Below are 13,304 nucleotides of genomic sequence, written 5' to 3' on the forward strand. Positions count from 1 at the left end.
AAGGCATGACTGGATGTTCCAGCTTGTTTGTGAGGTCTTGATGTGCGGTGTGTGTGTTCGGAGGACTCATTGGCTCCCCCCCCCATCTCCCTGTCCCGCATCAGAACCTGCTCCTGCTCAACCCGACGGAGCGCTTCCTCACAGAGCAGTGTCTGAACCATCACGCCTTCCAGACGCTGCGGCTGGTGGACCGGCCCGGCCCGCCCACGCCCACACCTGTACGCTCAGCCAAGAGGAAGCCTCACCACGGCGACAACACCACCCCCAGCAGGTCAGCGGCGAGAGCCGGAGCTGGTTCAGGCGTGTCAAAATCTCCCGGGTGTTCAGCTGTTTTAGAGCTGCAATATGTCACTTTTTATTTTTTTACATATTTGATAAGACTGTCTATCACTATGTTGTGATGGTTTAATATAAGACAGATAATCTGTGAAAAAAATTTAGTTCCTCCAAACTCCCTCTAGTGGTTCTAAAGTCATCTGCAGAAATGCCCTGCTCCCGGTCAGAAAGGCCAATCAGAGGCAGGAGGAGGGTCTTAGCGCTGTCAATCAATCTCGTGTCATGTCATGACAAAGTGACAGTTTTAACAGATATGTAAAAAAATATATTTTTTAAATTAAAGTTACATACTGCAGCTTTAGTTGACATGCTATTCTCTTTGCAGTTCTGTAGAAGTCACGGTCAGCTAAGAGCTAACAGTACCAATAGGAGTCAGCGCCACATCACATTTTAGCTGTGTTTATCCATTGGAAGCATTTTAGGAACAGTTTGTTATGACACTTATGTCCCAAACTGAAATGACTAACTATTTTGTAAAACCTCTGTGGGCTTTTCTTTTTTGTAAATTGTCTCTAGATCATGCAGTTGGGTGCAGTTGGGATGTAGACCATCTGAATAGAAATACTTAAGCCTTGCCAGAAATTATGACTTGAATTTCGGTCTGGAATTTGGCCTAAATATTTTCAACATTTTGAAAACCCGTTTAAATTCCTTTACAGGCCTGAATTGTAAGAGTCACAAGTTTGATATTTTTTTCTAGATCAAGAATGCAAATATTTCAATCTGTGTTTGCCAATGCACCAACGACTCTTCAGCGTATTGGTTGAGTTGTTAGCTCTAGATGCTCACGGTGTCCTTTCACCCAGGAGCCATGGCGGGAAGAGCTCAGGAAGCCACCGGTCCAGCAGCAGGGAGTGCTCTAGCTTACCCCGACAGGAAGACATCCTCCCGGGCAACGACAGCTTCCTCAACGGCAACATGTCGGCGGCCATCAACCTCAGCCCCACCCTGCATCCCAAGAACTACCAGCCGCAGATCTTCAACCACTCCACTGCCTACAGCATGGACCTGGCCGGCAGCAACCTGCCTCACCTGCTCAGCCCCAGCGAGGCCAAGGGCAAAGGCGACTTCGAGATCAGCCTGGGCTCCAAGGTGCTGGACGGACCCGGAGCCAAGTACCTCAAATCCAACTTCCGCTCGCAGCAGAACCGCCACTCCTTTGTGGAAGGCAAGACCAACACGCTGCAGTCGGGGGACAAACACAGCCGACACAACTACGTGGACTCCCACTGTTCAGCGCCCTCCTCCTCCAAGTTCGGTTACCTGAACCTGTCCAAGAGCTACGGCACGCTGAGCGACGCCAAGTCGGTGGGAAACCTAAACGACGTGCACCTGTACGCCGACGAGCCCACGTCGCGCTACTTCCCGTCCAGCTGCCTCGACCTGACGGCTCCGAGCAGCCCGGCGTCCCGCAGGTTGGAGCGGCTCGGGCCCGGCACGACCGGCCGAGGGGGCATGCGCTCGGAGAGAGAGAGCAACACGCTGGACTCCTCGTACAGGCGCTCATCCACCCGCCACAAGGCCTCGGAGGAGGCCAAGTCGCCCGATTCCCTGGACCCGGGAGACGGCAGCACGGAGAGGAGCCACGGCCACTCTCTGTCCGCACCGCGCGACCCTCTGTCATACGGTCAGGGCTACACCAGCCCTTTCTCCTCGCAGCAACGGCCGCACCGCCACTCCATGTACGTGCGGCGGGATCACCAGAGGACACACGGCGGAGACGAGGGCCTGCTGGTCGGCCAGGGAATCCCCACCAGAGCCAGCAGCCTCCAGCTCCTGTCGCCCCAGCTCCAGCACCGCACGCTGCCGCGCCACTCCGGGAGCTCCTCCAGGGAGGACGACATGAGCAGGGTCAGTGATCCGCCCACAGTGGACCTCTCTTGATCTAAGGAAAGCCCACACCCACAGAGGCCGTTCATATCACACACCTACACCAGATTGCGTTGGATAACTCTGCCTCAGTCTCCTGTTTGTCCAGCAATGCCGCGCAGGATTTCTTCCTGCAGCATTGCAGCACACAGGCCTGTCACAATAACTAATGATGAATTGTCCTGGCGATTGTTGCGATAAGTGAAGCTGTTTTTTTTGTGTTTTTTTTAGCTCATTTAAAGCTGCACTATGTAACTCTTACAAAACATATGTTGTTTACATATTTGCTAAAACTGCCACTTTGTTGTGACGGTATAAAATGAGACAGCATACACACAGCCATGATGACCTTGCTAAGACCCGCCTCCTGGCTCTGATAGGTTGTTTCTAGTTAGCACTGGGAGAAGGCGGAGGACCTGGATTTTTTTCATAGATTATCTGTCTAATGACAAAGATGTAAAAAGCATGCTTATAAAAGTTACATAATGTAGATTTATGTTCACGTTCAAGTTTCTTTTTAATACGTATTAATGAACATTTACATGTAAATACCTGAAATTATAGCCAGGTGGTTGATGTTAAATCACAATAATAAATACAGGGATAAAAACGGCAAAATAATTAACAATGGCTTGATAATGCAAGATAGCTTCAGAAAAACCAGTAAACTTTAATTTTCCACACTTTACACTGGAATTGGAAGATATTTTACATATAAAAAAATAAAACACAACCAGCAAAAACAGTAAAATAAGCAAAACCATATATAAAATGTATGATTAAGTCTCTGAAAACATTACCCTTCAAGAAAAAGAATGAAATCATCTGAATGGAAAAGATCAAGCTCATTTTAATTTATCATGCGATTAATTGATTAATTTATTAATTTATTATTGCGACAGCCTTAGCTGCATTCGAAAAAAGTCAGGATTTGTCCTTAGAAGTGAAGCTGGATCTGGTGACCCACTTAATTGCGTAGACAGAAAAAAGCAGCAAAACATCTAAATAAAAAAAAACAAAACATGTTCTTGTTAGGATGTAGGATGAATCATCCGATCCGTGTGCTTACATACACAAATGGCATAAATGGCTTTTGCGCTTGTGTGTATTTGCATGTGCTGTGATGCTGAGCTCGTCTTCATGCTTGGCCGTGTCTCCATTGACAGAGCGAGCAGGCACCCACTGAAGTTCCCCACAGCAGACCCCCAATAAGGGATTCCACCAGGGACAACACTGCATCTTTTCACACACAGCGGCAAAAAAGCGAGGTCCGACATTCTGCTTCGCACCCACCATTCCCCACCCACATCCAGGCTTCCGAGAGAGCGGATGTGGGTGGATGCTGCTGTCATGAACTGCTCTCTGTCTCTCTTTCTCCATCTCTCTCTCTCTGCATCAGATGCCTCTTTATTTTTCTCTGTGTGCTTTGCTTCCATCTAATGTGACTCCTTATGGTAGCACAGTCAAGTTCGTCACTGCAGCTGTTTTATTATTATCAGTGATTGTAGGTAAAAACTCCCCCACATTCTTTTCCAATAAAAGTTTTTTTTTTTTTTTCTGATGAGACGCTTTGCTCGGCAATAGGTTTTATATTAGTGTTTCTGCTGTCAACTCAGGTTGGCCTGTATCATGAGCAGCAAGCAGAAGACGGAGGCTCTTCCAAGGAGAATCGCAACATCTACAGTGAATCCATGCCCAGGAGGGTGGGCAGCTTCTACAGAGGTTTGTTTCCCACTGCTGCACCGTGGAGGCAAACATGGTGGCTTAAATCTGTACCCCCTGGACCTTTTTTTTAGGGAAGTTTAGTGAAGGTGCAGTAGTTCATATTTCCGGGCATTTTGTGTCATTTTGTAGCATAATCAAGTAACAAGCAAGTGTTAACTTCAGCTGTTAAAAATAAATCCTGTATATATCAAATATGACTAAAAATACATTTGACTTTGTAATTTAACACCTTAAAATTAGGCCTCTGTCTCTTTAAGAAGCTCCTGCTCTTTCTCAAACTCCTTCAGGAAGTCTGCTTCAGGAAGTCATCACAGCATGGCTCCTCTGTTAACATTTTAACCAGCGTTTCATTGAGAGTTAGCTCGTATAATCAAATCAAAATCAAATCAGATTTTATTTGTGTAGCACTTTTCAGCAACAAGGCTTTTCAAAGTGCTTTGTATCATAAAAACACGATACAAAGTCATAGAGCACACAGTCAACAACTGAAACACATCAGACTGTTTAATGTTTCACTGATAAAGCTTCAAAAGCAATTCTGAACAGCTGGGTTTTTAGTCAGCAAATGAGCTAAGCAGTTCCACCAGGTTTTTGCTAATTGCTGCTGGCTAGTCTGAAGGGACTAGCCAGCCTGCTGTGAGGTTGAAGCTCTAAAAAAAACCCAAACTGGATTAATAATAATGATAATAGTAATAGTCATAATATACTATACAAAACTCTAACAGAACATTCTGTGCAGTTATTAGGAATAAATAGGAATATCAACACAGGGTCATTAACATTCATTCATTAACCCATAATACTTTGTTTTCTTTTATTTTCCAAAGTGCTGGACTGCTGTAAATACATTTAACCCAGAACTCCTCAAGTGGCCTAGTTTAACTTCACCTGGTTCAAATTCTTTAAAAAAAATCTCCTATTAAGCATCTGATGGTATCCAGTTATTTTTACTCCGAAAAATAATCAACAGACATCAGAAATACATTATATTGATGTTAAGTCCAGCAGGAAGGTCTGAGCTTCTCACATGTTGATGTTAAAAGATTTTCTTTTTTTAGCTGCAGATGCATCCTTTGCTACAAATGACCAAACGTTCACAAAAGAAATGCTGCTACCACATTTTAGACAACAAATGTTTTATTTTACTATTCAAAAATGAATTGTATTATTTATTTGCATTTTTTATGCATCTTTAATATATAACAAAAAAGATTTAAGTGGTGAAATGAAAAATCTTGCATTTTGCATCTGTTTATTCTGCTTTCCGTCATTTGTTTGCCAAACAGTGCCATCTCCCCGGCCAGACAACTCTTTCCACGACAGCAGGGGCCCGGGTCGGGACTCCGGCTTGTCTGGGGACGGCAGCAGTTTGACAAATCACTCCAAGCGCCAGCCTGCCTTCGACCCCTGGTACATAGATTCTTTCTTCGCTGAAGAACGTTCTTTTGCTGAAGAAAGACAAATTAATTTACCATTTCTAATGACAATGCTGCTACATTCAGTTAAATCATCCCCGAATTACATGGCGGCTTTAGCGCAAGTTATTAGATCTTTGTTACTTGTTTTTTCTTTCTTTTTTTTATCTCAGTTGGGATTCAACCTCTGTGCTCTTTGTTTTATTTTCAGGACTGGCCCAGATACTGTTGTCCTGAATGCATCGGAGCCATCCAAAGAGAAGGAGAAGCAGGGTTTCTTTAGAGCAATAAAAAAGAAAAAGAAGAAAAATCAAATGGTAAGTGAAATTCTTTAAAGACATTTCATGTCAACATGTCATTTCGACAACAAATGACATGTTTGTTGTCGAACATGTCATTTGTTCATGTTCGACATGAACAAATGATGTTTGTTCATGTTTGTTCATGTTTATGCTGTGCATATGCTGTGCATAAACAGCATAAACAGATCTGCTGTTTATGCACTGACTGCATTGTTCAGAGACAACAAGGATTAAAAAAACTATAAATATAATCTGGGGAAATATTGCGTTATTCTTTCGCTTCAGTTCTTTCCTGGTCCTCCAGTGTAAAGTATGAACCAGCATGTCATCTTCTCCTAAGAGGTTGTAGTAAGACGTTGCTCAATTAAGTATGTTCAGGAGGACATGTCCATGAAGTTCAAGCAGCTTGCTGTTCGCTGACATGGAGGGGAACTAAAAAGAGTTCTTCATTGGATCCTTCAGTAGCATAATGATCCAAATCACATGTCCAAAAAAAGGCAGAAATGGCTGATCAGACACAAAAACAATGGACATCTGAGGTCTAATCCACATGCAGTCAGATACCTGCAAAAATAAACACATTTTCATGTGTTTTGACCTTTCATTCACATGAAAATACTGTTTAATATCTCTAAAACAATTATTTATAGAAACTCATTGTTTTCAAACAATGTGTCATGAATAGTGATCTTTATAAAGACCTGGCTGCGTGTATACAAGGCCTCTGTCCCACAACCTAAATAAAACCTAATAATCCAGAGAGATTGTTATCAACATTCAGAGGTCCCTCTCTGCACTCTCCACCCTTGTGAAATCTAAATAGAAATAGAAAAGTGCTGCACTGTTGGTGGTGCAAAAAAAAAAAACTCTATTCCACTTAAGTTAATGTATCAGACAGGTCCCTTTTTTGTATTTGGCTCATCTAAAAGCGATTCAAGAGTGCTTAGGCTTCGGCTGAGCACATGTGATTCGCTGCTTATCAACATAGCGCTAAACCATGAGATCAAGCTTTGCAAACCCACTGACTTGATAACAGAGTATAGATCAGAAAGGGAGTGGGGGCGGGGGAGGAGCTGCGGGAATAGTTCCTAAGCCACCATATTTTGACATATTAAACTGTCTACCACCTCTGCAGCGCTAATGGTGCAGCATGGAGCCAGTGTTTGAGACTCCATTCACATTTCTATTTATAATCGGCAGTTTGTTCAGATGCTGACAGTGGGTGGGTGTGAGTGGGGGGGAGATACTGCTGATGACAGAGCACAAATAAACGCAATCTGGCCTCAGGGAATCAGGCACCCAGAGCTGGTGGAAAAAAATGTATTGTTTGGAAATAATTTCTCCGCTGGGTTATTTATTTCATGGAAGAGAGAAGAAGTTGGCACGTATTTTGCTTTTTAGATAAACAAATATTTTAGATAAAACTTTTAGATTTAATTTCCTACAATTAAAGAAAATCAAAGCAGAGATGAGTAACTAATGAATCTATATTAAAGTGAACTCACTGTAGGCTAGTATGTTATGTGTTAAAATATTAAGAGTTTCTATTCACTATTAAGTATTATCTGTACTTACAGATAAGTAGTAAACCAAAGTTTTAATCATTTAAATTTTTTGTGGCTTTTCGTGCAGGGTTTTCATAATATTACTACTGTATTCTGGTAATATTATAACTTTATTGTGGTAATGTTATGACTTTATCCTTGTATTATTTTGACTCTATTGTCATATGATTGTATTCTTGCAACATTATTACTTTATTCTTGTAATTATATAAAATAAAAAGAATATTCTGCCGTAGAGTACACCGAAATTCAAAGTCCAAATAAACAGAACTTCTGTAGAACTTCTCAAACAAGATGATGACCACGCTGAACTATTTTTGTCATATTAGTGACAAAAATATCCCCTTTCCAAACATTAAATCTTCAAAAACATTCAAAAATTTGGTTCATGGTTGAAACCAATTTGTCGCCCAGCCCTACAGAAGGCTCTCCTCAGTTTGACCACTGTGCATTTTGACTTGCACCTCTGCTCTCTGAATGCCAGGTGGCCAGTGAAGGCATGGACGCAGTCATCCAGAAGAGCTCCAGGTCCTCTGGTCACCAGAGCAGCCGCCACAGGAGCCGCGACAAGAGCAGAGACCGCAACCAGGAACGAGACCGGGACAAGGACTGGCCACGGGAGAAACTCTCCGATTCACACTCTCCAGTGAGTCTCCCACACACACACGCACACACACACAAAATGTGTTTTTACCAATATGTACTGCTTGGTGATCTATTTTTTAATGTCACTTTTTTATAAAACTGTTAATTAGTTTCTGTAAAAGCAATCAAACTTCTTTTAAGGAAAGTGTGTTGTGGTCAGTTTTTCACTTTGCTATTTTGGTTTCTAATCAAGATGTTCTCTGTCTTTATTTGCATGTTTTTAAATCAAATTTATCAAATTAAATTTTGAGTCTTAAATGAGGACAACGTATCAAACTTCCGGAAAATTCAAAATTTCCAAACACAAGAGTGGTTTGTAAAGAAGATTTAGGCAAACTGGTAGATGTATGGGCTGGTTACTGATTTCAATGTATACCACAGCTTTAAAAAGTTACGATTAAATTCTTTAGAAGTACAATTGAATTTTAAGTGGCTAAAGCAGAATGTGTGTAAAGCAGCAGAGTGCAGGCTAGCTAACCAGTAATCTAGCTTATTGACCAGCTAATATCAGCTTGTTAGACTCTGACTGTTACTCTACGAAGACCAGAATGGCAAGTAAAACCTACATTCACTTAAAAACTTAGTAAAAACTATGTCTAGAAATGTGGGAACATCTAAAATCTCCTGATTGAAATGTAACAATATTGCTATCTGCTGTGTGTGTGCCTTTTTGCCATCCTATAGAGAGCAAAAAAAGAAAAGGATTTTGTGAATGAAATGTAACAATACTGTCACCAATGCAAAAAATAATACAATAGGCAGTGCCATTTATCTTTTGAATAAATGTGAAGTGGGAAAATTAAGGAACTCCTGCAATTTATTGTGAATGGCAAGTTGTTGCTTCAGGCAAAATATTTAAAACATGTTTAAAGTTCAGTGTTGCTATTCATATTGGGGGCTTTGTGAAACATGGAATGTACACAGAATATGAGGAACACAGCAGAGCTAAGGACATGAAATTTGAGGGGGCTGTTGCCCCCTTTTATCCCCCCTGTAGATCCGTCCCTGCTCTGCACTGAAAAACCCCATCGCTGGGTGGTTTCTTTGTTGGTCTTTCAGAGTCAGCCCCTGAAGTCCCTGCGTAAGCTGCTGCACCTGTCCTCCTCCTCCTCCAACCAGACGGCGTCCTCCGACATGCGCTACCAGCCGCTGCCTAACTCGGCCTCCGCTCAGGGCGGTTTCTCCGAAAGCCGGGGTCACTCAGGGGTCAGCACACCCCAGCTCAAGAGCCGACAGGGAGCCTACCCGCTGCCGGGCCAGCTGGAGCCAGGCTGGCACTCGTCCGCCCTCGGGCGGCCGGAGGGCAACCCGTACCCGGAGCAAATGGGCGTGAAGGGGGGCCAGAACGGGCACGGCTTCGGACGCCCGTCCCGGTCGCGCATGCCGAACCTCAACGACCTGAAAGAGACAGCGCTGTAGTCGTCGGTCCCTCGCACTCCTCCCACCTTGGCATCCCGCTTCCCTTCTGTTGCTCCTACACCTCTCACCTCTCCACCTCTCCCTCCTGAACCGGACCACACTCAACACACACACACACACCAAAACACCAAACCTTCTGTCGTAAACACTGCTTGCAAACGGGCCGAAAGCCTTTTTATGTCGTAATTTTTTTAAGCTTCCATGTTTGATAGACTTTATATTATTATTACTTCTGTAATTCTAAAATCAGATTTGTATTATAAAGTAAATATGTTACAAATTCAGTATATATATATACATATAGATATATATGTATGGATAGGTAAAGTGTAGATTTTAAGTGCAAGTATTTTTTGCTTTTATTAAATATAGAAATATGGTACATTTTACTGTGTAGTATTAACTTAAGATTAAACTAAAGCATTCTGAACACATCAAGTCGAGCCAGTTGTTACTGCTCACGTCAGACCCGATGTCCCTCTCACCCACGATCCTAATTCCTTTCAGGTGTGTCGCCTTTTGGATGTAGGTACTCTGTCATTCTTTTGCTACTAAAAAAAAAAAAAAAGAAAAAATCACAGCTACACCGACAGTGAGATGGTCTAAACATCTGACTGCTCATTTGTAGGACATTAAGGTTATTGTGTCTTTATGAACTGCGGCCATTTTAGAAATAATGTAACCGTAAACTAAACTTCTATACTCTGACCTACACCGCCCTCTGTGGGTCATGATAGAACACTGCATTGACTGTTTCCTAACAGTCACGTCGTTATTCCTGCTTCAGATCATGAATCGGTCTGACGCAGTTCAAATAGACCGAAACGTCTGATAAATGTTTATGAGCTCATTTAGGTAAAAGTGTTTAAATTTGATCAGTTCATTAAACTTGCTGTGCTTTGTGCACATTTCATGGATGCAGCTAATGGTAGAGGACATCTGAAGCTGACGATGAAGTTTTTTTTTTTTTTCCGGTGAATAAAAGAACATTCACAGTGGCTCGACTTCAGTCCATTTTAGAAATGCACAAACTCACTCCAAACCCTCAAACCCCTAGCTGCCGTAGAAATGAGAAAAACGTTTCTGACTCACTGTAAGAAAGTGTTTTTACAGCAGCTAGAGGATCATAAAAGCCATTTATACTGGTGCAGTGACACTCAAAAAACACTTTGTGTTTTTTATGTGGATATTATCAGTATTTTATCTTTTAGCATAAATTACTATGAACCTTTAGTTATTAAGGTCTGAGCAGTTTATTTACCCTTATTTGCGTCAGTTTTGTCACATTCTGCTAAAAGTAGCAATGTGTGTGCTACTTCCAGCCTCGTTCAGCCTTTATTACCACGACTTTCTGCTCTTTATTATTATTATGTTTTGTTATTTATAATTTCAAAATTATTTGAGCAACTATTTCATCTAGTTATTCAGCCATAGCACCCTTATAGTTGTTGGCAACCTGGGTAAAGATGTGTAAAAGGTCTTGGAATGAATTATGTCCCTTTAATGGCATAATCTTACTGTGAATTGTTTTTTTTTAAGCCAACTTTTACATTTAATATATTTATTCAGAGTGAGGAAAAGTCTACAGTAATGCAAAATAGTTTTTAACAAAATTGTCGTTATTACTGCTGGCACCTCAGAATTTTATAAAAATCTTTTAATATTTATCTCTCATCTTCATGGGATGACACACAGGCCCATTTCCTTTTAACCCACCCAGAATAAATCTCCACTGTTCACCTCTTACAGAGCATCCAGGAGCGTCATGTTTTCAGTCTCCACGTCTCCATGACAACCATTGTACGCTGTCCACACACCAAACTGTTATGTGTGAGTAATGCCAGAGAAAAAAACATTTCTGGCGAAACATATCAAAACTGGCGGCTTCACCTGGAACCACTTGTTTATGTTGGATGAAATTAAGGTTAGGATTTTCACCAGTAAACACTCCAGATGGGGTGTGGTAGGAAACAAAAAATTAAAATAAGCACCTCATACTCTCTCTGTATGGTATATTGGAGGATCTGAGATGCTGTTTGCTGCTTTTGTCCTCCCAAGAACATTAAGAGTGCTTGGGCAGTCTTCAAAATGAGAACTAGCTAATTGCATTGAAACTAGAGACACAAACAATCAATTGACTTACGATTAACTGTCGATTAAAATTAGATCAAATGGATTAAATCAGTGTTTCTCAACCCTGGTCCTCACCGCCCCTTGTCCTGCATGTTTTAGGTATTTTCCTTCTGCCACACACCTGAATTGTATCTCTGGGTGATTAACAGGCTTCTGCAATACTTGATGGTCATGCAATCATTTGAATCAGCTGTTCTGGAATAGAGGCACATCTAAAACATGCAGAGCAGGGGGGGTGGTGAGAAACACTGGATAAAAAAGTTCAGATTACATAATTTATACATTAAGCAATACACAGTAAACCTTCATAGAGGCAAATAAGGTGGTGAACAATGACATCTGGAATGACTTCACAACTGACATGTTTCACACATTCACACCGCCAAGGATGCCCTTAGCTTCCTGTAGACCATCCACTTAGACCTTTTTTTTAGTGTTGTAATTTGGCCTCCATCCAGCAGAGGGCGATGCTGGTGAACCCTAAGCGGAATCAGTCGAAACAGAAATAAAAATGGCGGTGGCACACCAGAACGGGAAAGAGAAACGTTGTGGAGTGTGGGATGCAAAAGGAACTTCACGCGGTTCTGTTTTAAAATATAAACACATAGTAGCCGACACAAAAATAATGCTAACGTTTAACATCGTTTTTCTTAAATTCAGCATATTGTGAAAAATGTAGCCCTTTATGTTGACACGAGAAAAACTCAAGTTTTAAAGAAAATGGTCGCTCATCAGCTAATCGTTATAGTCGTTTGGTAACTTCAACTTTAGATTAACTCATTATTTTTGATAACTTGTACTCCTAATTGAGGCCTAAATTGCCCATATCTACAGTCAGAGCAATAATCAAAAAGTGGGTGACAACCCCAATTTACCTGGTGAACACACAAACAGTAAAGGGAGGTAAAAAAAAATTTAAATACTTTAAAGCTTTGGGAAACATCTTTACCTGGCATGCCAGTCATTTTTAATGTAACAGTTCGCTCTTGTTTACAATATTCCATGTCCTTTAAATTGCAAAGCATGCTTTTATTTTACTTTTTTTAATATATGTATTATTTAACCCATTGCGTTTCAATGCAGCGTTTTCAGGTACCGACTCTCTGACCTGGCTGGGAGTTTCTGCACTGCTGTGTTTCTGGACTGATTACCCACAGCTGAACCATTTGGTAGGAGCTTTTAAGATAATCTCAGAGTGAAGCCCACTGACAGGACGACGTGTACTGTAACACTGTTTTGTTTCCTTTGTTGTTGTTTTTTTTTATTGTTGGAAATGAAGTGCCATGAGAGCAGCTCTGCAGAAACAAGTCTTAACCCCTTTTTTTTAAATGTTGCACCTTGAAGAGCTGTCGTGGCTCAGCAATATTGTCCTGACTCATGTAAATTCTTTCTCACTTCCTTTTCATCATATGCACAATGTGTGCGTGCGTGTGTGTGTGTGCGTGTGCATGTGTGTGTGCGTTTGAGAGAGAACCGAGACGTGTAACACACCGAGTCAGAGACGCGGCCGTGTCGTGTTGTGCGTCCGTACGGACTGTACTTGTCACGGTACGTCGCTCTCTTTGAAATTTACCGTTTTTTCCGAAGGAGCACCATGTATTATATTAATACTGACGTGTGACTACTTGTTTGGTAATATTTATAACAGAACAATGTTTTATCAGCTGTTTAAACGAGATCAAGTGTTAAGTTTGTGCTTTTTGTTACAGACACGATTTAGTAGCATAGTCTGTGTTGACCTGCTTATTATTGTTTTCCTTTATCCTTTATTCCCCCCCAAACAGGGAGAATACAGATCCCTAACTTGACATAAGCGTAATGACTTTAGAATATTCATGTTTTACATCTGTGACTGTAAATCTCCAATAAAACAAGCTCATTTGATTCAAACAATG

General features: G+C 41.5%; 1 protein-coding gene across 2 annotated transcripts in view; it reads left to right on the forward strand.

Annotated features, from left to right (window-relative positions):
• The window catches only part of LOC103463880 (cyclin-dependent kinase-like 5), a 49,398-nt gene extending 36,096 nt beyond the window's left edge, over positions 1 to 13,302 (forward strand). Inside the window, exons 11-18 of one of the 2 annotated variants that reach the window (XM_008407560.3) lie at positions 105 to 271; positions 1,143 to 2,187; positions 3,372 to 3,473; positions 3,822 to 3,927; positions 5,217 to 5,340; positions 5,557 to 5,662; positions 7,697 to 7,858; positions 8,917 to 13,302. In XM_008407560.3, coding sequence (XP_008405782.1) covers positions 105 to 271; positions 1,143 to 2,187; positions 3,372 to 3,473; positions 3,822 to 3,927; positions 5,217 to 5,340; positions 5,557 to 5,662; positions 7,697 to 7,858; positions 8,917 to 9,276 — 2,172 coding nt within the window. In that variant the 3' untranslated portion in view covers positions 9,277 to 13,302. The remainder of the gene's footprint in view (positions 1 to 104; positions 272 to 1,142; positions 2,188 to 3,371; positions 3,474 to 3,821; positions 3,928 to 5,216; positions 5,341 to 5,556; positions 5,663 to 7,696; positions 7,859 to 8,916) is intronic. The other variant, XM_008407561.3, reaches the window with a different exon arrangement.
• The last annotated feature ends 2 nt before the right edge of the window (positions 13,303 to 13,304 follow it).

Source organism: Poecilia reticulata, chromosome 4 (assembly GCF_904066995.2).
Source record: "Poecilia reticulata chromosome 4, P_reticulata-male-v2, whole genome shotgun sequence".
NCBI classification, from domain to species: Eukaryota; Metazoa; Chordata; class Actinopteri; order Cyprinodontiformes; family Poeciliidae; genus Poecilia; species Poecilia reticulata.